Here is a 24,778-nt window from a genome sequence, read left to right as displayed (position 1 = left end):
CAAATATTACTACCATTGTCACACACATATGATAGGAAGCGTTAAAGAATATTCAACCAATGAGTGTTTTATAATGTTTTTCTTTGGCAAAGGAAGGTCGATTATGCCATGCTCTTCGTGAATCGCCTTGACCACTCTAACCAAAAAGTGTTTGGTTTCGTGTGAACAAGCTATCAACACCAAGCTCACCATCTTGCCTTTGTTCGATAACTTTTCCAACTAATCCAAATCCTCTTATTTTCCTCGAAATCACCACCTAGGAAAAAAAATATTCCAAAAAAATTCATTATGGACTCTAGGACATGGACCTTAAACAAAGACATAAAATAATTCAGAAGGGACTTAATCAAAGTAAGACAACTGTTGGAATTATAGGGTTTACCTTGGACATCTGGATACCACTTGGATCGTATAAATATTTTCTAAACTTATTTCTCCTCTATTTCTGGGTTACAAGAAATTCAACTTATGATAATCTAAGATGACACTTACGATTCTATGCACATAAATCATAAGCCAAATTGCTAGAAGAATTCTTTATTTGTTTGAAAAAAAAGAGATCTAATGATTTCCGTGTTCCTCTTCTCAAAGAGAATAGCCGTTTATATAATAAATGAGATTATGGTTTGCCTCTTAGGGTTGACCGTCATGGGTTGCTTTGGAAACAAGTCAGGGTAATCCAGATTTTAATGAGGATTTAGGGTTTTGAAAACTAACGAGTTTCGTTAGTTTTACCATAATCACCTTCAAGAATTCGAAGCAAGCCAGGGGTCTGCCCCTTGGACCCCACTAGGTGAGCTGCCCTTAGACCCCGCCAAAGAGGCACTGCCCCAGACCAACAAGTCGAACTGGCTTCTAATTCAATCTTACGCATGCATGCACTCCGCACAAACCAATACATATATTAGAGTACAAATTGTAAAGCCCCTTAACTCACGTGTTAGTTCTAATTACATAAATTGATATGATGATACTAAAATCACGAACAACCACGTATAAATATATCCATTGCCTTCCGACATGACAATTATGAAGTAGCTTATTAATCATACCTTTCCAAGCTTCAATCTTGCACCTATTATTTCCATGTGTCAAACCAAGGTATGAAAACAGAGTTTTGAGCAGCTAGGGACACCCAATTTGTGAATTCACCTCATCCACCACCATAAAATCAACAAAAGGCTTAATAATTTACATTTTTTTTTAAAAATTATTTTGCAAATCCTTCTCCTTGGAACCCAAAAACTTTAAAATTTACACCTGTTTGGGAACAACCCTGTGGTCGGGTTTTTGACACCCTTATACGTCCCGAACATTACTTTATATGAAATAAAAATGTTTAACTACATTGGGTACCAAAGGGCTTCTAGCCCAATGGTATCCGGTGACCGGTGTTGCCTTTCCTCCTTGAGATTAAGGGTCTAAGTCTCGTTGTGGACATAAGTGGATTTAAAGTGTAGTTTAGGAATATATTAGATTTGCTGTTTAAAAAAAAGGTGTATAAGTGGGAAATGACAAAGTTTCACCTTTTTCAAAGTTTAGAAAATTTGCATTTAATTTCAAAATTCTTAAAGCTCTACTTTTTATTATGAATTTTCAAGAAATGCATAGGCAATATGACCCATAAGGATCTATCTATCTAAGTTATTTTGAGTAAGAAGACGCAAGGGAACGATATCTCATTTCAAAAGGCTCGATTGAGTAGTTTCAATTTCAGATCTCTAACTTCATTAACAATATGACATTCTAGAGCTAAAGTAGCATAAACAATATTTGTACATTCAATCCAAAGATACAAAAGAAGAAACCTAACATAATTGTAGCTCTAGACAAATTCAGCACGCTTTGTAACTTTCTATCTTTGGGTCTTCTTCTAAGTTAAGTAGTAAGATGACAGTTTCGCCCTTGTCTCCTCCATCCCCCGTCATCTTTTTACTCAACCCTTTCATTGAACCCTAAATTGAAAGGTGTTGAAGCAACTTCAAAAAGCCTAAACTTAACATAAACAATGCTTTTTGGTTGATGATTACTACCATGGAGATTCTGATGCATCTACATGAATCGATTTCTTGAGCATAAACATTTGATCAGTTGTAAATATATCCTATTTACAATTGCATATTCATTGCATTTTGTAGTTTCCCATATTAACTCGAATTCTATATCTTCTATCTGATTTCACCATTTGATTCATAAGATGAAGGTATCGATATCTCATGCCCATTAACAAATGCCTCTCAACCAAAAGATCCTTCTTATAAGCTTCCCTTAATACCACAGTTTGTGTCCTGATCTTATTTGAAACATAAAAGATCCCTGGATGATGCACTAATGCCTTTTTAAACCTTATCCCAAAGCCCAAATAATCACCTAAAACCAATAAATTTTCTTTCTCTGTTTTCTTTGATATAAAAAGATTCATCAATTCATGTAACACAGCCACTGTCCACTTCTCTGCTTGATCACTGTTGGGTGACAAAAAGAATGCATCTTCATATGGTGATATGTAAGGCAAATTCTGCCATTCATGCACCCATATCCTTACTTTCTTTTCCAAATCATACCCTTTTGGTAAATTTATCGAAAACTTAATGGGCATTCTGGGAATTATCCCACCGTTTTCCTCCATTACTTTCTTCTCCAACACTGACATTGCAAGATTCTCTCTCCAAGAAACCAATTCTACACCAAACATTTCACTTCCCTTTGAATTTTTATCACCCATGTTACAAATCTGAAAGTATTCAGGGAATTCAGGAAGTAAAGTCAGGATAAAATCATGAGGTAACCCAAGATCGAATCTTAACAAATCGATAATATCTAAAGGAAGCTTTTTAGCTCTTGTGAGCATTAAAAGTTTTGCTAATCTTTCAGCTACATCTTTCTTGTAATGAGAAGAGTTCAAGATCTTGGATTCTTCATTGTGAATGGTTACAGCTTGTGAGGTGAGTTTGACTTGAGGAAGGGGGAATGGTTTGGAGGATTGGAAGATTTGGAAAATAGAGGGGTATTTTTGGAAGAAATTTATGGCTGTGGTTGGGAGTTTGAAAAGTGTTTTGTGAAGAGATATAGATGAAAGGGGTATGGTTTTAGAGGGTTGAGAGAGGATTAGGTTTTTGAGGGAGATGATTTGTTGAAGGTTTTTCTCTTTTTCAACTGCAAGATCAAGGTATGTATCTCTTACCCATTTAACTCTAGCGTCAACAAATGTGCGAGAGTGTTGTAGGTGAAAGAGATGATAAAGGTGTTTGTTTGAGTTTGCAGAGTTGCTAAATAGTGCCATTTGCAGTCTGTGGATCTCATCTGCAGAAGAAGAGGTGGACTAAATTACAATCAGAATTGTCCGAAAAGAAACAGAATTGGATGCCATCGTTATAGAACCAATATGCATACTCTGTTATGGAAATTCCTTATAGGTAATAGGAATATTCAGAATACCTGATGCAGTCGTCGATTATATTCAAACTAAACATTTAAACCGTTTCAAACCAAGATTCGAGATTCAATATATGATTTTAGCAATAATTTCTGATTTCAACAAGAAAAGCCAACATTTAGGCAACAATGGAACCGTAGCACTCAGATTTTAGTAGATTACAGAACTGGAAAAAACACCTGTATTGAGGAGATGGTTCGACAAGGTAGCAGCGGCGACGATTGTTTGGTGTGACGGCGGCGCCGATATTTAGGTGGTCCGGCTAAGTTGAAGAAAGGGAGCAGTGGAGAAGGATGAAGGAGTCCAACGAAAGAGAAGGCTGAAGGTAGGGATCGCAAAAACCCCACACACAATGGGTTGGGAACCTAAACCCGCACCCGTTTTTGACCGGGGAATCCCAGATTGACCATCGGGGTGGGTTAATTCATTCCCTTAGAACCGTACTTTAGAGTTTCCTACCTCATACGGCTCGGCAGGCGTTATTCACGTTTTACACAACAACCCCTTAAAGGAATCTAGTCTTTGTGTCAAGTATGTTTATAGAAAGAAATACCGTCTCTAAAGCCTCAATTTTATTTGCCCCCATCGAGAAATAGAACTGATTAATCCTATTGTGCTCCTTAATGATCAAAAAATTGAATCTCTTATAATGATAATTAGTGGAGATGAGGATGGGGATGTGGAGACCCTTAATCCCCGACCCTAGACCCGCCCCCAACATATATTAATATATAAAAATAATACAGAACATATATTTATAGTATAGTTTATAATATATAAAATTTTGTTAGGTCCAGTATTTTGTTGCGTCTATTGGGTTCGTTAGCTAGTCCAATGTTTATCTCCGGTATGGGCCTGTCCATCCGTGAGTTTTGTAAGGTTTATTATAAATAGATGTTTGCATGCATCCTAGAACGTAATGATTAGAGACGATTAGATAAGTATTTTCAAGCATATTCATCGTTCTTGTTTTGTAACCCTAGAATCCTCTACAGCGGAAGTTCTTAGTCGAGCTCTGCTGAAGATTGAGTAATTGAATCATTCGACTCATTGTGATCCATACTTGTGTTTTATTTCACTGCTTTTTATATTCTTTATTTACCTGTTACAAAGATCTAATCGATCAAAAGAGTTTTTATAACTCATCAATTGGTATCAGAGCAGGAGGTTGTGTAATCGATACACATCTTTTCTGTGAAAGAGTTTACGATTAGGGTTATTCCGCATTAACTGATATTTATTGAGCCGTCATTCCATAATTGACGTAACTCAGCATTTATTTGTTTTGCCCTAATATTACGTATTACAAGTCTGATCTTTCAAACAGGTTAAACGATCAAGCATGGACGAGTCTCAATCTAATCCTATCAACATCTCAAACATCATTAGTTCAACGACGAAGATTCCTATTCTTTACACCCAAGATTATGAAGTCTGGGCGCATCATTTTGAAGATTATGTCATCGGATCTGAAGATAATGGATATCTTATTTGGGAAGCAATCATATCTGGACCATTCGCTCACTCAGGAACATCAAAGATCATCAAAACTCAGAAAGAATATAATGATCTGTTAAAAGATGTAAAAGACGTCGTTCAAGACGAAAATGAAAAGTTTCAGTGCAATATCAAAGCATTGAGACTATTCCGATTCGCTCTTCAATATGATACATTCAGGTTAGTGAGTTCCTGCAGTACCGCTAAAGAAATCTGGGATAGGTTGCGAGAGCTTTATTCCACAGATGAAGATTTGGAACATTCCATTCAGACGTTGCTTTTATCTGAGTTCGGTGAATTTAAGCAGAATACCGATGAAATTGTTACTCAGACGTTTGATCGCTTCAATCATCTTCTTAGCAAGATGATCAAACATGATATAGAAAGGAAGCTGATTGAACAGAAGGTTACCTTTTTGAATGGCCTAAGATCCGAGTGGAGAGCTGTCGTGTCCACAGTCAAAGCTCATGAGCAATTCAAATCTTATTCGCTGGCAAAGCTGGTGGGAATCTTGAAATCTCAAGAAAAGATTGTCATGCAAGAGAAGAATGTTGTTTCAAGTTTGGGGTCCTTGGCCCTCCTGTCTAAAAGCAAAAATGTGGTAGAAGATGAAGATCTGAACCTAGAAGACTATGATCTTACTTCTGAAGATTATGCAATGATGGTGTCTAATCCAAAGAGGTTCATCAAGAAAAGGTTCCCTACCAATAAGAACCGAAATTGGCAGGGAAGCTATAGTTCTGAAAAGGTTAAGGAGGAGCCAAAGACAGAAGAACCAAAGAAAGAGGTGAAGGCTGAAGGAGATTCTGGCGTCAACTGCTACGACTGTGGAGGAAAGAACCATTATGCCAAAGACTGCGTTCTGAAGAAAATGGCAGAAAAGGATGAGGAGAAAGATGAAGAGGCTATGTTGATGAAAAAGCTGGAAGAGATCAAGAGGAAGAAAGCTGCTACTAACCCTTCTATGAATGCTCTTATTGTACAGGGTTCGGCAGAGGATGACGAGTTCGGTGGCGTGCAGGTGTGGTCAGCCGACTCAGAGGATGATGAAGTCAGGAAGCCATCTCATGGAAAGGCATATGTTGCGAGAGGTGATGAAAGCAGTGGGAAGTGTTTGATGGTGACTGATGTATCTCACATGAGGGGATACAATACAGACGGTGGGAATGAGGACACCAAGGAGCGAGAGGACTTATGCTTCACAGCAAAACCTCTCAGTGTGCAGATCAATGAGCTTGATGAATTGATCAAGAAGGTACAATCTCTTTTTATTTCATTTAAAGTCCCACAGAAATCATATGAAAGAGAATTAAATAGCTTAAATTCAAGAATCTCAAATTTGGATAGTTGTTTAACTCAAACACGGGTCACCAATTCTAACCTAACTGACCAAATAAGCAGGGTGTCATCCAAGAGTGAGGAACGAAGGATGTGGATAGAGCTGAAGGAGTCAGAGCTGATTAAGTCTAAGGACGAAAACATTTATTTACAAAGAGACAATTTAAAACTTTTGAAACAGAGAAATGTTTTTTGTTTAATTGCTAAACGTCTTTATACTAATATCACTCAACTGCATCTAAATTGTGAAATAGGGCAGAAAATTCATCGTATGATTTTACCCTTCCTTGAGTTTAAGGAGGATGAAATCGATGCTGAAGCATATAACTGCGAAAGTGTTGTATCGTTTGATGATGTGAATCCCACCTATATGTATGGTCTGGACAAAATCGAATCTTTTATAAAGTCCAAGGACCATAAGGACATGCTGAAAAACCTTTTGGATGAAAACGATAAACTGAAACTAAGGACCGAAACCATACAAAAATTTGACTCATTGAATGCCAATTTGAGCTCAGAAAATAAAATTGATGTTGAAAACGCGTATGAGCTTAATGAGGATGATGATATGAGCGTAATTTTTGTATAGGATGAAGTTGATTGTTCTGAGTTTGTCAAGAGCGAACCCGAAAACCACAAAAATCTTATTTTTGAAAATTCTGTGGAGTTTGCTCGATTGTCCCAAAATAAGTCCCCGATTTTAGAAGAAAAGGCTGTTGTGTACCAAAAGGTGAGAACAACACCAAATCAGGTATATAAGGTCACAGGAGTAACCGAACATCAAACAGCCGAACTCACTGCCATAGTGAACGAAGATAATGCAGATGGCTGTGATGAGTTTTTCTTGTCTGCTCCTATAGATAATGCCGACGAAACTATTGGTCTGTCAGAGCGGACATCCTGGAAAACCAAAGGCAGATATGTGCCAGAGTCACTAAACAAGCCTGACAACTTCGATGTGCCAAGCACTAGTGGTACAAAAGAAGTTCCTGTAGAAGAAGTCACTTCCACAAGCGAAACATCATCAGTGAAAAGTGAACCGGCTGACAAGAAGCAGAAGCAAAAGGATAACATTCACAAACAGCCAAAACAAGTGAAGGATCAAAAGCAGCAAAGGAATCTGAGATACAAAAAGAATCTCTCAGAGCGAAAGCAGTTTTGGCTATCTCAAAATGCCCATTTCTCTTATCATAACAAAAATTCAAAGTCAGAGAAAAGTGTTGTCAGGCCGCAAGAGGGCAACAACAACCGAAAGGACAAGTTCGGTTCAGAGAGCACCAACAACCGAAAGCATAGGTTCGGTTCCGAAAGCAAAAGCTACCAAAGTTCAAGGTTCGGTCCCTCTAATGATCAAAAACAAAAGGGTCACTTAGAACCTCACGTCAGGAAACATTCTCAGTCCAAATTCTCTCATTCTAATACTTCTCATTCTAAACCTAATTCTGTTCCTGCTCAAAGTACAAATTCTTCAAAGGATTTGAAAGGAAAATCGAAGGTTTCCACAGTCAAGAATGACTGAAAGTAGTCCAAGGCCCAAACGCCAAAACCTGAAACCAAAACGACTGTAACTAATCCTAACAAAATCAAAGTATACACCATTAAGAAGAAAGATGAAACAACATTAATAAAAAGAACATATCTTGTTGATGTTTTTCTTACTATTCCTGTTCCTGTGAAAGGCTCACGTGGACCCAAGAAACTTTGGGTTCCTAAATCTGCTTAATTTTTGCAGGTTATTAGTGACGAGCAGTTCGACGAAGAATGGTATATTGACAGTGGCTGCTCACGTCACATGACAGGAAAGAAGGAAGAGCTAAGGGAATTTCGATTTCTTCAGAATGGTGGGAATGTCAAGTTCGGGAACAACTCATATGGAACGATAAAGGGATATGGGATCATAACCAATGGAGATTTCACTATAAGAAAGGTGGCGTACGTTGAAGGGCTACAACATAACCTCATCAGTGTATCTCAGCTTGTTGGAGGTACCGGTCTTAAAGTTTCATTTGACGATGAGGGTTCGGAAATCATAGAGAAGAAAACAAAAAGGGTAATTCTCAAATCAGAACGCAAAGGAGAAATGTTTCCTCTCAATCTCAAACCTATCAAAGGAAATCCAGCTATCTGTCTGTTATCCATAGCTCATTATGATGAAAGCTGGTTGTGGCACCGAAGGCTCTCCCATCTCAACTTCAAGGATATCAACAAGCTTGTCACTGGAGGTCATGTTCAGGGTCTTCCATTGCTCAAGTTTGATCGAGAACATTTGTGTGCTGCATGTGAAATAGGGAAGCAGAGTCGTCAAAGTCACCCATCCATTATAAACACTAAAGTTGTCGAACCACTTGAGTTACTTCACATTGACTTATGTGGTCCATCATCTATCGAAAGCATTGGCGATAGCAAGTATATTCTTGTTATTGTTGATGACTTTTCCCGTTTTACATGGGTGTTCTTTCTGAAGCACAAATCTGAGGCAACTCTCAAGCTAAAGATGTTTATTAAGCAGGTTGAAGTGCAACTGAAAAAAGTCGTTCGCAAACTCAGGAGCGACAATGGACTGGAGTTCAAAAACAAAGAATTTGAAGAGTTTTTGGCAGAAAAAGGAACCAGTCACAACTTCTCAGCCCCCCTACACCCCTCAACAGAACGATATTGTCGAAAGACGAAACCGGTCCTTGTGTGAGGCGGCCCGAACGATGCTAAGTTTCGCTTCTCTACCCTTATATTTCTGGGCTGATGCTATTGCTGCAGCATGTTTTACGCAGAACAGGTCCTATCTCAACAAGCGTTTTTCTCTTCCTCCTTATGAGATCATCAACAACAGGAAGCCGAACGTTAAATTCTTCCATGTATTTGGCTCACGATGCTTACTTTTCAACTCTAAAGAACATCGTAACAAGTTCGACGTTAAAGCCGATGAAGGAATTTTTCTGGGATACTCACTCACTTCAAAAGTGTACCGGGTTTTAAATAAGCGTTCAAGGAAGATCGAAGAAACGTATTATGTGACTTTCGATGACAGGTACGTCAAAAAGCTAAAGGCCACTGAAGAAGCAATTGGAGAGATCTTCACTTAAACAGGTCAAGTCACGGCCTCGATTGCTAATTTGTTTGAACAGTTTGTAGAACTATTAGATGAACCAGAGAAAGCTACTCTCTCGGAAGCCAAGGCAGCAGACAACAAAGTCGACCATCTGAAGCAAATTGTCGAAGATGCCGCCAAACGAATGGGTGAAGGAGAACATGTTCCAAACGAACCTCCAAAGCATGGTGCTTCAGTTGAGGGGTAGAATCCACCTTCTACAAAACAACCGAGCTCACAAATTGAGGGGGAGATTTCCATTCCAGTTCCACCTGAAAGCTTAACACCACCCGAAAGTCCTGTAGCACCAGAAAGTCCAACTACACCTGAAAGCTCATCAGTCGAGGGGGAGAATGCCGATGTGTTTTACGACGATGATAGCCAATCTGAATTAGAAGAAATGGTGAATGCTGAATTGGATCCATCCTATGATCCAAATTACCCTCCTCTTGTTAAGTGGACCAGAGATCATCCTGTTTCACAGGTAGTGGGTAATGTCTCTAAAAAGGTCCTGACCCGATCTCAACTGAAGGCAAAGCAAACTTCTCTATTCTCCAAAGTAGAGTTCTGTATGTACAATTCTTTCGTCTCAAAAGTTGAACCAAAGACAGTTAATACTGCTCTTGATCACTCTGACTGGGTTCAAACTATGCAAGACGAACTCAACGAGTTCAAAAGAAACAAGATTTGGCGCCTCATTCCAACTCCTAAAGACGCCTCAGTTGTTGGTCTCAAATGGGTATTCAGAAATAAAATGGACAAGGAAGGCAATGTGATTCGAAACAAAGCTCGTCTCGTGGTGAAAGGTTACTGCCAGGAGGAAGGAATTGACTATGAGGAAACTTTTGCTCCGGTAGCGAGGCTGGAATCTGTTCGAATATTTCTGGCCTATGCTGCACATAAGAACTTTGAGGTCTACCAAATGGACGTGAAATGTGCCTTTCTGAATGGAGAACTTGAAGAAACCGTTTACGTGGAGCAACCTCCTGGGTTTGTCAATGAAAAATACCCCAATCACTGCTATATTATGGACAAAGAGGTTTACGGTCTGAAACAAGCACCTAAGGCATGGTATGAAACGCTAACCAAGTTTTTAAAGATGTCAAAATTCAAACAAGGATCGGTTGACCCAACCTTCTTTCGTAAGAAGGAAGGGAACCACCTTATGATTGTTCAAATCTATGTCGATGATATCATCTTTGGCTCAACGAATCCTAGCTTAACAGCTGAATTCAGAAAGCTGATGGAGACTAAATTTGAAATGAGCTCAATGGGTCCGATTAACTTTTTCCTTGGTTTAAATATTAGACAGGGACCCGAAGGCATCTTTATCAACCAGGAAGCTTACACCAAGACTCTTCTTGCTAAATTTGGCATGATGGGAGACTCAAAAGTTAAAGTTCCAATGGCATTCAACACTAAGCTTACACCATCCTTGGAGAAACCGGCAGTCGATATTACGTTATATCGTCAGATGATTGGTTCTTTAATGTACCTTACTGCTAGCAGGCCTGATATAATGTTTTCTGTTTGTTACTGTGCTAGATTTCAGGCAAATCCTCGTGAGCCCCATATGCTTGCAGTGAAGAACATACTCAGGTATCTGAAACGAACCACCTCTCTCGGTTTATGGTATCCATCAAACTCAGGTTTCTTCGTTCAAGCCTACTCAGATGCAGACCTTGGAGGTTGTGGTTTAGACAGGAAAAGCACCACTGGAGGCTGCCAATTCCTAGACGGGAAGTTGGTTAGCTGGCAATCAAAGAAAAAGACATGTGTATCTTTGTCTACAGCCGAAGCAGAGTACATCGCAGCTGCCTCCTGTACATCTCAAGTGATTTGGATCCAAAGCCAGCTTCGGGACTATGGACTCAATATGAAAAAGATCCCACTATATTGTGACTCAGAAAGTGCAATTAGGATATGTCATAACCCAGTGCAACATTCCAAGACCAAGCATATAACACTGAGGTATCACTTCATAAAGGATCATGTGGAAGATGGGAACGTCGAAATTCATTTTGTTCGAACCACTGATCAACTGGCCGACATCTTCACCAAAGCTCTTCCTGAAGCTTCTTTCAACAAAATTCTACAAGGGCTAGGAATGATGGAATCGGAATCAGTACCAAAGATTACTTCTCAAGATCAAAAGTTGGAAGCGAAATAGACCGAACGTTCGGGTTCGGGTCTCATGTATGCCGAAATAAACCGAACGCTCGGGTTCAGGTTTTGTTCTGGTGTACCGAAATGAACCGAACGCTCGGGTTCGGTCGTATCATCTGCTCTTCGCTTATCACTCAAAGGTAGTTTCTTTGGTTGTAAATCTGTTGTATTATTTTCTCGAATTCATTTATCTTATTATCAAAGTTCTTTTCTTTTTCAAACTTATTTTTTTTGGCACCCGAAATAGATTGAACGCTCGGGTTCGGTTCCAATTTTTTTTAAGTGTTTCCATTTTTTTTAAGTTTTTTTTAAATCAAAAATTCCAAATTTTTTTTACTCTTTTTCTTGTTTTCTTTTCATTACTTCAAAAACTCCAAAAATATTTATTTATTTTTTTTTATTTTTATTTTATACTTTTATGTCTTATCTTTTTGTATGTCTATTTGTGGGGAAATCATTTCACTAGTTAAGTGTCCCCAGAAGCATGCTGCTGTATGTGTCCAAAGCCTCACCTGATTCTGAATAATAGCCTTACTGACTTGGTACAAACAAACCTTGTCTTCCCAATTAGGCTTTCATATTTATTCTAATCATGAGCTACCTAACTCTCTTCTCACCTGAGATAAGAGTTTTCTGCTTGGTCCCTATTTTAACAGCAGAGGTACTTTGGTTTCTTTACGCCATCTACACTACTTTTCTTCATCTTATTCGCTTCACAAACGTAACCCTTGAGACTCTCAGAAATTACCACTGAGGTTTATGGTTACACAATTTCTGTGTTCATGATCTTAGCCTCGTGTCACTACGTGCTAAGGGAAACCCACAATTCAATTCCTACTATGCATTGACGGTGAACAATAAATTTGCTCTAGCTTTCACTAATGAATTGACATACTTATCCATGGGGATACAAAGTAAAATCTCTAATTTCCTTTTGAGTGATTTCTATGAAATTGTTAAAACCAATAACATTTCTTCCCTTGGAATCCAGTTTTTTTTTTTTTTTTTTTTTTTTTTTTTTTTTTTTTTTTGAGATTTTACATACATTATTTTACCTTGCCACTTAAATTATCTCCAACCTACTTGTTCAACAGACTACACTAGTCTCACAAGTACTTCGTTCGATTTCTGTCTTATATCAAGATCAGGAATTCTGAATTGAAGCGAAAGCCACCCAAATAAGCTTAATTAAAAGAAGCCTTTCAACACTTCTTAATAAGTGTCTGATCATTATTCAACGGGAAACCACACACACACTTTAAGGTCTCTCTTGACTTTGAAGGAAGAGATTCGTGCCCGGGATCCATTGTTTCGTGTCTTTATTGACATCACATAATCCCTCAAATGTGTTGCTTTATTTCTTTTTCTTTTACACACTAAGCATGGAAATCTTTTTGATTTTCCAAAATTCTGATTTCATTAGTTACAAGGCATTTTAATGGGATTGGCAGTTATAAACGGGTTGTGGTTAATATTAATCCACGTGGGTAATTTTGCTTTAAAGATTCCGTTAAAAAGATAAGATGATAAAATGCTAACTCAGGCGGGAGTCAAATCAATTTGATTTCAAACGGCGCTAGAAGGCCAGGCGTGCGAATTGGAAACGTTTCATCTAAAAATGGCGCCTGATGGGAAGGCGTGTAAATCGGTACTGACACTCTCTCTCATGTGTAATCATCGACAATACCAACTGTCACGCGTCAATCGCCTCCGAAAAACTCTTCGTATTTCACTCGAAGATTTGGGAAAGATTCTTCTCTCTCCTCTACCCACAGTATAAAAGCTAACGTAAACCTTTGTTTACCTCTTTACTGTACCCATATTTCCAGAGAGCAAGAAAACCCTCAAACACTCTACTGTTCATCATCTCTCCCATCTTCTTCACAACAATGGCAGATTCTTCATCAGTTCACGCTACTTCACACATCTTGCCGATTCGTCCCCATCAGAGTTTGATTATTGATCTTACTCCTCATGTGTACGACGCTTTCATGTTCCCGATTATTGAGTGTCTCAAGTACTCGCCGATTGCTCCTGCTCTTACCAAGGTTGACGCAGTTCCTATAGAGTTCTTATCTCAGATCTTCGCCACTGCTCATTACGACAAGGCAGTCGACAGGATTTTCTTCGACGTGCTCGATCACAAGGCGTCGATATCCAAACAACGTTTCTGCTCGATTTTGGGGTTTGAACCTGATTCAACTAGGGTTAACCCTGAATCGATTCCGGTGGGTCACCTGTTTTCAATGTTCTACAACATGGGGTACACCGAGGTGCTGACTACGGTCACGAAATTCAAAAAATCATGCCTGCCTCCTCAGTGGAATGGGTTATTTACGGTACTGTTCAAGGGGCTGTCTGAACGCAGTGTTGGATCGGACGGGGCAAGTCGTCTTTTTCTCTCGATTCTGTACAGGGTCTACAACGGAATCAATATGGACTACGGATCGGTCCTTTGGCAACAACTTATTCAGAGTCTCTCTTCAACTTCTCGGCACTCTGAGATTTCATACGCCCGTTTCTAGACTCTTGTTACTAAGTGGGTGATGGACAAGCACAACATCCCCATTGCTGCTGGTTCTCCAATGTCTTCGATTGGTACTTTCCATACCACGAAGATCATTGTCTCCGACGCCTCAAAATTTCCCTTCAACGGTTCAATCCTTGAATCGATGTACGGCGATGTTCCTGCTGACAGCCGGAATATAAAAACATACAAGGAGTTCCGACGCTCTGGTACGAGAGAGCTTACTCCTGAGATGCTCAAGTCAATTCACGATGCTGACAAGCCTGCCCCAAGAGGAAAGAAGACTGATAAGGGCAAGCATGTTGCAATGGGAGTGAAAGGCCCATCTTCCAAGAAGAGAAAAACCACCAAAGCTGTCCAATCCCCTCCGATGAAGAAGCGAAAAACCCAACCTAAGCGAAAACTGATCATCGCTTCGTCCTCAAGAGAATCTGAGGAAGAGGGTTCTGATTCTGACGGATCTCCTCGTGGTAACACTCCACCACGCTCGCCTACACCAGAGATTCACATTTCCACTTCTCCAATTTCTAGTCCACCAGTTACTATTCCTATTTCTATTCCCCCCATAACCTCCACCACTCAAATACCATCCACCGACATCCCAGTACCCCCACCCATCTTTACAGAAGCAACAACAACAACTGCAGAAGTAAGAACCAACGTATCTGATACGGGGGTTCATACTGACGCACCCAAATCCACCTCAGCACCCGAACCCACACCAACAAACGAACATACCACCCAACCTGAACCTACCTTTACTACAAAGCCTCCAGCTTCAACACCACCATCATCTCCGGCTCATGCAGCTGAGAGTGAAGAACCCTTCCTCGGCGGAGAGGACATGACCTTTGATTCGGTCTACTATAGTCCGTTTCAAGTTCAGAGTGATGATGATGACGATGCTCCTGTCACAAAGAAGCATCTCAAAGAGCTTCACGATAAAATCGATTCGCTCATCGCCTCATCTTCTACATCCCAGTCCTCCATCTCTGAAGTTGCCATACAGAAAATTGTTGATGCTTTTTCCAAAGCTCGTCAAGTTTCTCTTGATTCCGCCACTGCAGCCATTGATGCCTCAACCAAAGCTTGTGAGGCAGCGACCGAAAAAGTTGATAAACTATTTACTGATGCTTCTTCTTTATTGCAATCATTACAGGAAACTGCTGCAGCCACCAAAACAACGCTGGAACCAATTGTCAACCAGCTGGCTACATCAGTTGCATCAGAGCTGAAGTCGTTCGCTTCTTTTCGTCAAACTCTTTCTGACGACAACTCAACCTTCAAAACAACCATTGAGGAACGCCTATCTAAGCTTCAAGAAGACTTAGCTGCCGAGAACTCCCTCATGGATGCTCTTGCAAGGAAGACTACCGCTCTTAAGGTCAAGAGTATTCAACTCTACAACTTTCAACAGGAGATTGAGTCTCTTCGATCTGAAAGAGAGATAATTTCTTCGTGTGTTTCGGATGTCCATGTATCCATTTCCAACATCTTGGAAGCACATGACCCGATCCTCAACTACTCTGTGAGGCGTGACCTTGCGGAAAAACTTGCTCCTTCCCTCTCTCTCCTGAGCAAGATTGAAGGGCTCCTTGATTTCGTGTCCATTCCGGAAACAAGGGGGAGAAAAAGAGAATGTGTCTCAACCGCCTCCTACTTCAAAAGCAACTCACACAACCGAACCTCCTCTAGTAGGCCAAGCCTCAGGTTTCGGCGTGAAAGACAAGGGCAAGAAAATTGCTGAGGAGAGCGACGATGATGATAAGGAGACAATTGCCGACCTTTTAAAGAGACAGGGTCGAGATAAAGATGCAGACATCAGTGCTCGTGTAGCTAGAGAGGCTGAAGAAGCCGAAAGAAGACAAAAAGAAGCTCACGACCTTCTCGAGAGCAGGAAAACTCTTTTTCCTCCTTGGACTCTTGAGAAGCTACTGAAAGAAGCCATCGAAACACCCAATATCTTGTGGCTAGAACCGGTGATCTCTTTAGATCGTTCTAACACTGTCAATTCTCAGTTCGACATGCCACTAACCCGAAAGGCGTTTGTATTCCATGCCTTTGACAACACCGCTGAGTTCCCTCATCCTCATCCAAAGGTTGATCGGGACTTAGTCGATTTCTATCTGAGGGCCGCTTAACCACAGTACCAAACATGGAGCGCTCAGAAGATTATCAATGTTCGGGTTCTAAAGCCGTACAGGGAAGGAAACTTCACCAACGTTTGGTTTAAGGTGCTAAGGGGATCTGCTAAGACTGAACATGCCCTTTCGCTTGCTGATCTTCCCAACTTGAATCCACACGACTAGATCATCTTGCACAACATCCTTCTTACAAACGAAGCTGAATATGGTCCGATCATCGACCACTTTAAGAGGATGCTTGTATGCTATATAATGGAAGTCGCAAAAATGGATCAGGAGGTAGCAAGCGTATTCAAGAAAAAGCCTACCATATCTCCTGTTGGCTCAGCAAGTGACCTAAACATGATGCAGATGGGAAAGATAGACCCGAAGAGAAACTCTGTTATGTTTACCAGAGATGAAGGCCAGAAGTGTCTTTTCACTTTGGCAGACAAACATCTCTATACCACTGCATGTCTGGAACATGTCTTAGGGATTATCCATCGGTGCAAGCAGAACACAGTGGATGATAAAAAGTACTTTGAAGACATGATTCAATGGTACATTCGCTTCAGACAGACTATCCTTGCACTTATCTCGCGTCTATTTGATACAACCAAGATAGTTCCTGCTGCTGGTCCAAGCAAGAAGAAATGATAGTCTCGCTCCAAATTGACGCAAAGGGGGAGATTGTTAGGTCAAGTATTGTGTTGCGTCTATTGGGCTCGTTAGCTAGTCCAATGTTTATCTCTGGTATGGGCCTGTCCATCTGTGAGTTTTGTAGGGTTTATTATAAATAGATGCTTGCATGCATCCTAGAACGTAATGATTAGAGACGATTAGATAAGTATTTTCAAGCATATTCATCGTTCTTGTTTTGTAACCCTAGAATCCTCTACAACGGAAGTTCTTAGTCGAGCTCTGCTGAGGATTGAGTAATTGAATCATTCGACTCATTGTGATCCATACTTGTGTTTTATTTCACTGCTTTTTATATTCTTTATTTAACTGTTACAAAGATCTAATCGATCAAAAGAGTTTTTATAACTCATCAAATTTGATCTAAGTAACCTAACTCATTAGTAATTACTTGGTTAAAATTATAGTTTTTGCCTTTTCTTTTATCTAATTTAAACTCGTATATATATATATATATATATATATATATATATATATATATATATATATGTATATATATATATATATATATATATATATATATATATATATATATTCTCTTTGGTTGATCTATTTTACCTTAAATATCAATTTGATAATTTTTTTCTACTTGATTTTTCATGTATGTATTTAAATTTGGTAGAAAATTTATTTATATTTTTTATGCAATTTATGGGTACTTATATATTTTATAAAATCTTTAAACTTATGCAGGTAAAACTGAAATATAGAGTTTTTTCTTACGTAAAAGTTTGTATGTTAAAAGAGAAAATGAAATCTCCGTTTCCCCGTTGGGGATCCCCAGTCCCCGTTGGGGGTGGGGATGGTGGTTTATTTATATTCCCCGATGAGGATGGGGATTGGAATGAAGATTCGGGGATGAGGATGGGGATTGGGGTCCTCTGTGTTCCCCGTCCCCATTGCCATCTCTAGCTGAAGGTGAACGCACGCAGGGAAAAAGAAAAAAAAGGCGTCTTTTATTTTAGGGTTGAAAAAAAAACGTGTCTATAGGCTATTTTGAATGTGGATTAATATTACAAAAACTTTAAATTTTAATGTGTAATTGGAAAAAATTATAATATCTTTTTATAATTTTTATGGTCACAATTTTTTCGTAAAAAAAACATCATAAATGGTCCCTGTGTTTTTCCAGATTCTGAAGTTTAGTCCCTGTGGTTTAAAAATCTCATATATGGTCCCTGTGCTTTCAAAACTTTTGACAGATGGTCCCTATCCCTCACACTGTTAGAAACCCACCGTTAACCCTTATTTCATTAAAATAATATAAGGGTAAATCGGTCTTTTCACCCGTGCCCTCTTCTTTATAACCAAATGCATTTCTATATTTTGAAAACCCTTCTCGTACCCACCCTCTTCTACTCTCACTCTACTGTGCATCCAATTGGAAAACGATTTCTGCGAGTGTCAAAGATGGCGATTTGTAGATGTGGAATGGAAACAACGAAGTTTACCTCATGGACGGATCGTAACCCAGGAAGGCAAATTTTGAATTGTTCAAGATGTGGTTTCGTAAGGTGGGTTGACCCTCCGATGTGTGCAAGGGCATTGGTGGTGATTCCAGGTCTGATAAGATCAATGAATCGATTGGAAGAGAGGGTTGCGATTGCAAGTGCAGAACTGTGGAACTACCGGCTGATGTTGTTCTGTTCATGGATGTTTTTTTTAGTTTTATTTTAACCAGTAAGGATTTGGATGGTAATAGGATGGGGGGTTTTTGGTTTCTTTTGTACGCATCTAACTAGTTCAGGGGGTTTTGGATTGTGATGGAATGAGTATTTTTGGTTTCTTTTTGTTGTATGAAGTGTAACACATTAAGTTAATGGAAATGATGATTATGTATTTTGTTATAAATCAGTGGTGTTGATGTGCATTTTCGTATGATACATTGTTATAACTGCATCTTGCAAATGGTTAGGAATGGTATTTCAAATCTACATTGTTATACATGCATCTTTTTGAGAAAGGTTTGGAGAGGGTAATTCATAAGCAAAATGTTCATAAAATCATTACAAGTCTGTGTTTAACCCATACAAACATGAGACTTACTTTCAACATACTTACTGATGGAAGGTCTTAACCCATACAAACATTACAAAAGACCTAATTACCATAATTTAAACAACCAAACCACAATTTATGTTTCAAAAGACCTAACTACCCAAACATCCAACTAACTACTTAACAGAATTTCCTAAATTACCCTTTCCCTTTCCTTGTGTCTTCCCCTTTGCCTGTGTCTTCCCTTTTTCCCTATGTCTCCCCCTTTGATCCAGCTTCACCAATGCCTCCCTGCCCTTTACATGTTTTGGAATTGTGCCCCTTGTTATGACACTTTGAACAAGTGACTGCAAGAAATTTCCTACTCAATTTAGTTGTTTGGCTGTTGGGCTCATCAACACCTCTCCTTATCTTCTTTTTTGGCCTCCCAACCTACACATATGCATTTATTATATTTAAAACATTAACATACATGCTGACATTAAAAGTACATATCTAGCCTAGTTGACATAACAACCTGTGTGTGATGTTTTGGTGGAGTTAAAGTGAATGGACAATCACTTTTTGGCCACATTGAACGACCATTTATTGGATCAATTTTGTTTAGATACATGGCTCTCCGTGTTGATAACTTATAGCAAGGATGGACCCAATCCTCAACATTAGGGGCATCTTCTCCATTTTCAATTTTGTTCCATATAGCAGAAACAACATGCCTACATGGAAAACCTGTAATCTCCCAGAACCTACAAGTGCAACTTCTTTCATTTAGGTTCACCACATACTGATCCTGCCATGTGCTTGCAACTTGGTACTTTCCTTCCCCATTATACTTAGCTACATACTTTGCTGCTTGAGTCTTAATCTCCTCTAAAATTATGGTTGAGGAGCAACTTCTAATGCCATCTCCTCGCGGTAAAGGTATTGCTATAGGGATGATGGTTCTGGAGGAGACAACCTAATTATCTCAGGGCTACAGAAGGAGATATCAGTGATGAGTCAGAAAAACATTGAGCTTGATATTCGCGTGTCTGGTCTTCAAGTTGAAAACTCAAAGCTTAGTGTTCAAGTGTCTGAGCTTCAATCTGATAATTTAAACCTTGGTAAGTTGCTGATCTTCCTAAGGACAAAGAGCTAAAGTCAAAACAGATTTTCGATCTCCAAGATCACTTCAATCTCTTGACTTCAAGCTACTTTGAGCTGAAGAAGAAACTTGAGGAAGACCTTGGTGATAAATACCAGACGTCTGCTGATGAATACAAGATTAATCTACATGTCCAAGCTTTTCCTGTTTCTCTGCCAACTGGTCAAACATCAAGAGCTGTTAATCATGTTGAAGATGAGCCTCCTCAAGCTCCCCATGTTTCAGCAACCATTCGCAATGCACAAGAGGAAGCAGCTAAGAAAGGGCAACTGCTGTTTAAGAGAAACCTTAATCAAAATGCTTCTTGGGATGAACCTGCGATTACAATGACTGATCTCGAAGTCGTTCGATTCATAGATACTTTCGGTGATAGGTCGGGAATTTCTTTGTGGGGATTTCATGATCCTCTCAAGATGTGGATAGTGCTAAGGAAAAGTGGTAACTCTGAGCTCTACAGAGATAGTCATAAATTCAGTTCATGGACTAGGGTCGATTTGTCAAAATTATCTCGAGCTCCTTTCTTAAATCTCACAAACTATCCTCAGGTGACTCAGTTTAAGCACTTCCTTGAAGATCAAGTCAAGAAAGGGTTTCCAGCCATGAAAACGGCTGAATCCGTCATAGTAGAGCATCCTGACATCATTGATCCTAAAACTGACAAGCCTTTGCAAGTTGTGATGTGGCCCGCGACAAAGCAGGTCAAACAGTTCCCTGTGCTTCAAAATTATCAAGATGGATCTCTAAGTTCAATGGAGTGTTGGGTCTTCGATGAAATTACTTCCGCTGCGGTCATCAAGCTCAAGAATGGATGCATTCGACTCTATGATCGAAGAGATTTGTTACAATTTCAAAAATGGGATATTCATCACTTAAGCAACTATCAGATTTTTGTGACAGAGGATACTTTTGAAGATGCTGTGAAGGTTTATATGACTATGGTTGCTGAGATTCTTAAGAAGCGCATGTGGAATGGGGCAATGGGGCAAGCAGACGTTATGGTGGTCAACAAAGGTTAACTTCAAGCTAGCACCAAACCAAGGGGGAGATTGAAGGGCTCAAGTTAGTGGTTTGGTCTAGGCTTTTCAATGTAATAGTAGGGAGTGTGTTAGTAGTGTGTTTTGGTTAGTTTACGGTTGTAATGAGTTTACGGCCGTAAACACCTTATGGCCATAAACTCTTCTTGGTCGTGGTCCCTATATACATAGGGTTAGTCAGACGTTTTGTGGTTGTTGATGCCTTAGTGTTCACGGCTTTCCATCGAGTTGCACCAGACGTTTATTGATATAAAACGTGTACAAGCTTGGTTTATTCTCTTTTCACTTCTATTATTGCTTTGTGTGATTGTGTTTGCTATTGATCTCTGGTAAGATCATTTATTTGGACTTTACAACAAGTCGACGGGTTGACTCGGCGAGTAGAATCAACCAGGAAGGTTGACTTTGACTGAGGACTTTGACTTTGACCAAGAGTTGACCAGTTTGACTTCCATGGGTATTTTGGTAATTTTGGGTATTTATGGAATTGGTTCTTTGGTAGTGTTCTATGGTGAAGATCGTGTCGGTGGTCGGAGCATCTTGGTCTTATCTTTCCAGTCAGCAATTGCAGGTGAGTTATCCTCACTATATCGACAGGGTCTACGGCACTAAGGCCGACCCTTTATCGGATGGAAATCCGGGTATTGTTTGTTATGTTATTGCTTTGTTAGATTTGCGTCCTGGTATTTAGGATGGTGTTATGTTAGTGACCTGGTTAAGGTCGGTACTCGGTATATACGGTAATGTTATGCTAGAGACCGGTTAGGTCGGAATCCTGGTTAGGATGATGGTATGCTATGTGATATGTTAGACTATTTGTCTGGTTAAGGATTGGCTATGTGATTAATTGTTTTATGTGCACATGGTTGATTGACGGGGGTTGGGTTGAGGCGGGTCCTGCTTTGTGCTATAGGCCAACATATCCAGGGCGGACCGGATATTCCGAAGGCCTAGCAAGCGGTCCGGATAGGCTGAAGGCCCCAAGAGGGCGGACCTGAAACACATAACACAACAACTGTAAGCATAAATGCTTAGTGAGGTCCCCAAACTACCACTTACAAACATACGCCTTTCCAGGCCATACTTCACACAACCTTCCAGTCCATGTGTCTCAGGGGACTTCCGTCCCAAACCGGTAAACCTTCCGGTCCTACCCGTGTTGACCTTCCGGTCCATAACTCCCTGACCTTCTGGTCCATATCATAATGCCTTCCGGCCCATATCAAACATAGCATATATATCACATACATAGCGCATACGAAACAGACAACTCATAGCATGTAACATATATATCTCATACCACACCAGACCTTCCGGTCACACATAGGTACCTTTCCAGGTACAGTATAGTGAGAAGACTCACCTCGTATGATGTCTAGAATCTCACGTGCTCGATATCTCTGAATCTCGAAATGACAACCTAACCCCGCCTAATCACAACAAATAATCACTCTAATTATTAACGACTTCCAAGGCTCTGCTACACCCTTTTCCATTATCCCACAGAAGGGTAAAAGACCATTTCACCCTTCCCTGACTCGAAAGTCCACATGTTGACCAAAACCCTAAAAGTCAACAAAAGTCAACATCAAGCAGTACGCAGGGCGTACCAGCTCCTGTATGCAGGGCGTACTGGGATTACGCCCAATGCACATCCCAGTTTCTTAATTCCTCATTCTATTGTCTTAAATGATTAAGACATAACCCCATATTCCAAATCTGGCCATTTTAATACTTCTTAATCCATAAAGTCGAAACCTTTAAGCCTTTGCACGGCTATAAAGGTTTCCCACACCTTCTAACACCTTTCCTTTCTCCTCTAAAAGTCTAGATCTCATGCATGGCTCAACATTCATGTCCAAGATTGCATTTTTATGAACATACAACTCATATAGTCCTGGAATATGATAGATCTAGGCCAATGGAGACTATTTGCTCATAAAGTCTCCATCTTGGGACCAAAAACCCTAGAAATTGGTCCAAGAAGCACACCACACAAACTACAAGGCAAGATCTGAACTTTTTACCTCAGGAAGAAGCTCCAACCTTTGTAGTCCTCAGATCTACACTTGTCCACCCACTTCTAGCTTCTACAATGGCCTCCTCTTCTCTTTCACCACCTTGGAATGACACTTGAAGCTTAGAAAACTCACTCCCAAGCTAAAAACGAAGGAAATACTCTCTTAGGGTTTCTTTCTGAAAGATGGTGGCTGAGGAACAAGGCCATCTCATTCCTTTTATAGCCCTCAAGTCATATTAAGGTTTTGAGTCTGGGCCGGTTACGCCCGGCATAACCTTAGGTACAACCAGCGTACCCAGATGGAACCGCGTACAAAATAAGTGCGCGAGTACGCGCAGCGTACTCCTTGTACGCCCAGCGTACTCACAAGCTTAACACTCAACACAAAGGACCTAATATGACAACTTGGAAAAGATGAAGGGTTAAATGGTTGAACCTGAATTTCGGGATGTTACAATTCTCCCCCACTAGAACCAAACTTTGTCCTCGAAGTCTAATACTGAAAACAACTCCGGATGCTGCTCCCGCATCTCTGACTCTGACTCCCACGTCAGCTCGGACCCCTTCCGATGTTGCCACTGAACCTACACCAATGGCACCTCCTTATTCCTCAGAACCTTGATCTTCCGATCCCGAATCGCGATTGGTTTCTCGGCATAATTCAAGCCCACATCCACCTGAATATCCTCAAGAGGCCCTACTGCCGACTCGTCGGCTATACACTTCCTCAACTGAGACACGTGGAAGGTATCATGAATCTGGATCAACTCCGCAGGTAGCTCCAGACGATATGCTACTCTGCCTACTCTCGCAATCACTTTAAACGACCCAATATATCGGGGCCCCAGCTTGCACTTCTTCCTGAATCGGATCACTCCCTTCCAAGGAGATACCTTCAGCAGCACGAAATCACCGACCTGGAACTCGAGCTCAAACCGTCGCCTGTCCGCATAACTCTTCTGGCGACTCTAAGCGGTCAACAATCTCTATCGGACTTGATGAATCTGCTCTGTCGTCTGGAGTACAATCTCTGTACCACCCATCACGCGTTGCCCTACTTCTCCCCAGCATATGGGGGTCCGACACCTCCTCCCATACAACAGCTCAAAAGGTGGCATACCAATGCTTGAGTGATGGCTGTTGTTGTAGGAAAACTCAACCAAGGGCAAATACGTGTCCCAACTTCCGCCAAAGTCCAAAACACACGCCCGAAGCATGTCCTCGAGCGTCTGAATCGTCCGCTCACTCTGCCCGTCCGTCTGTGGGTGGTATACGGTACTGAAATGCAGCCTCGTACCCAACTCCTCGTGAAATTTCTTCCAAAATCTGGAAGTAAATCGCACATCTCGATCTGAAACAATCGAGATCGGAACTCCATGCCGCGATACCACCTCCCTCACATACAACTCTGCCAGCCTCTCAGCAGAAGAGCTCTCACTGATAGCAAAAAAGTGAGCGCTCTTCGCCAACCTATCCACAATCACCCAAATTGTATTGACACCTCTAGCAGTCCTTGGCAATTTGGTGATAAAATCCATGGTAATTTGTTGCGACTTCCACTCGGGGATCTCTAATGGCTGCAGCTTACCATGCGGACGCTGGTGCTCGGCCTTAACCTTGCGACAGGTCAAGCACCTCTCTACGAACCATGCAACATCCCTCTTCATACAGGGCCACTAATAATCCTTCTTTAAATCCAAGAACATCTTAG

General features: G+C 40.4%; 2 protein-coding genes across 4 annotated transcripts; one reads left to right on the top strand and one right to left on the bottom strand.

Annotated features, from left to right (window-relative positions):
* Nucleotides 1-1,679: 1,679 nt before the first annotated feature.
* LOC111913639 (protein WHAT'S THIS FACTOR 9, mitochondrial) lies at nt 1,680-3,939 on the bottom strand. 3 transcript variants are annotated; one of them, XM_023909358.3, is made up of 3 exons: nt 3,616-3,939; nt 3,439-3,528; nt 1,680-3,303 (listed from the first exon to the last, which is right to left on the bottom strand). In XM_023909358.3, exon 3 carries the CDS (start codon nt 3,281-3,283, stop codon nt 2,123-2,125), a length of 1,161 nt encoding a protein of 386 aa, XP_023765126.1. In that variant the 5' UTR covers nt 3,284-3,303; nt 3,439-3,528; nt 3,616-3,939; the 3' UTR covers nt 1,680-2,122. The 3 variants fall into 3 exon arrangements, with proteins under 3 accessions (XP_023765126.1, XP_042752612.1, XP_023765125.1); XM_042896678.2 differs by having other exon boundaries at nt 3,439-3,939; XM_023909357.3 differs by lacking the exon at nt 3,439-3,528 and having other exon boundaries at nt 3,616-3,936.
* Nucleotides 3,940-4,767: 828 nt separating this feature from the next.
* On the top strand, nt 4,768-6,500 carry LOC128127042 (uncharacterized). The gene is made up of 2 exons (XM_052765275.1): nt 4,768-6,188; nt 6,335-6,500. The coding sequence occupies exons 1-2, from the start codon at nt 4,779-4,781 to the stop codon at nt 6,350-6,352; spliced, it is 1,428 nt and encodes a 475-aa protein (XP_052621235.1). The 5' UTR covers nt 4,768-4,778; the 3' UTR covers nt 6,353-6,500.
* Nucleotides 6,501-24,778: the final 18,278 nt, after the last annotated feature.

The sequence above is a fragment of the Lactuca sativa genome, chromosome 7 (assembly GCF_002870075.4).
Source record: "Lactuca sativa cultivar Salinas chromosome 7, Lsat_Salinas_v11, whole genome shotgun sequence".
NCBI classification, from domain to species: domain Eukaryota; kingdom Viridiplantae; phylum Streptophyta; class Magnoliopsida; order Asterales; family Asteraceae; genus Lactuca; species Lactuca sativa.
This window is presented reverse-complemented; position numbering and strand designations above follow the sequence as displayed.

What these genes read in the sequence shown, in the direction of transcription:
- LOC111913639 (XM_042896678.2), bottom strand. Translation starts at nt 3,283, where the DNA reads ATGGCACTATTTAGCAACTCTGCAAACTCAAACAAACACCTTTATCAT.
- LOC128127042 (XM_052765275.1), top strand. Translation starts at nt 4,779, where the DNA reads ATGGACGAGTCTCAATCTAATCCTATCAACATCTCAAACATCATTAGT.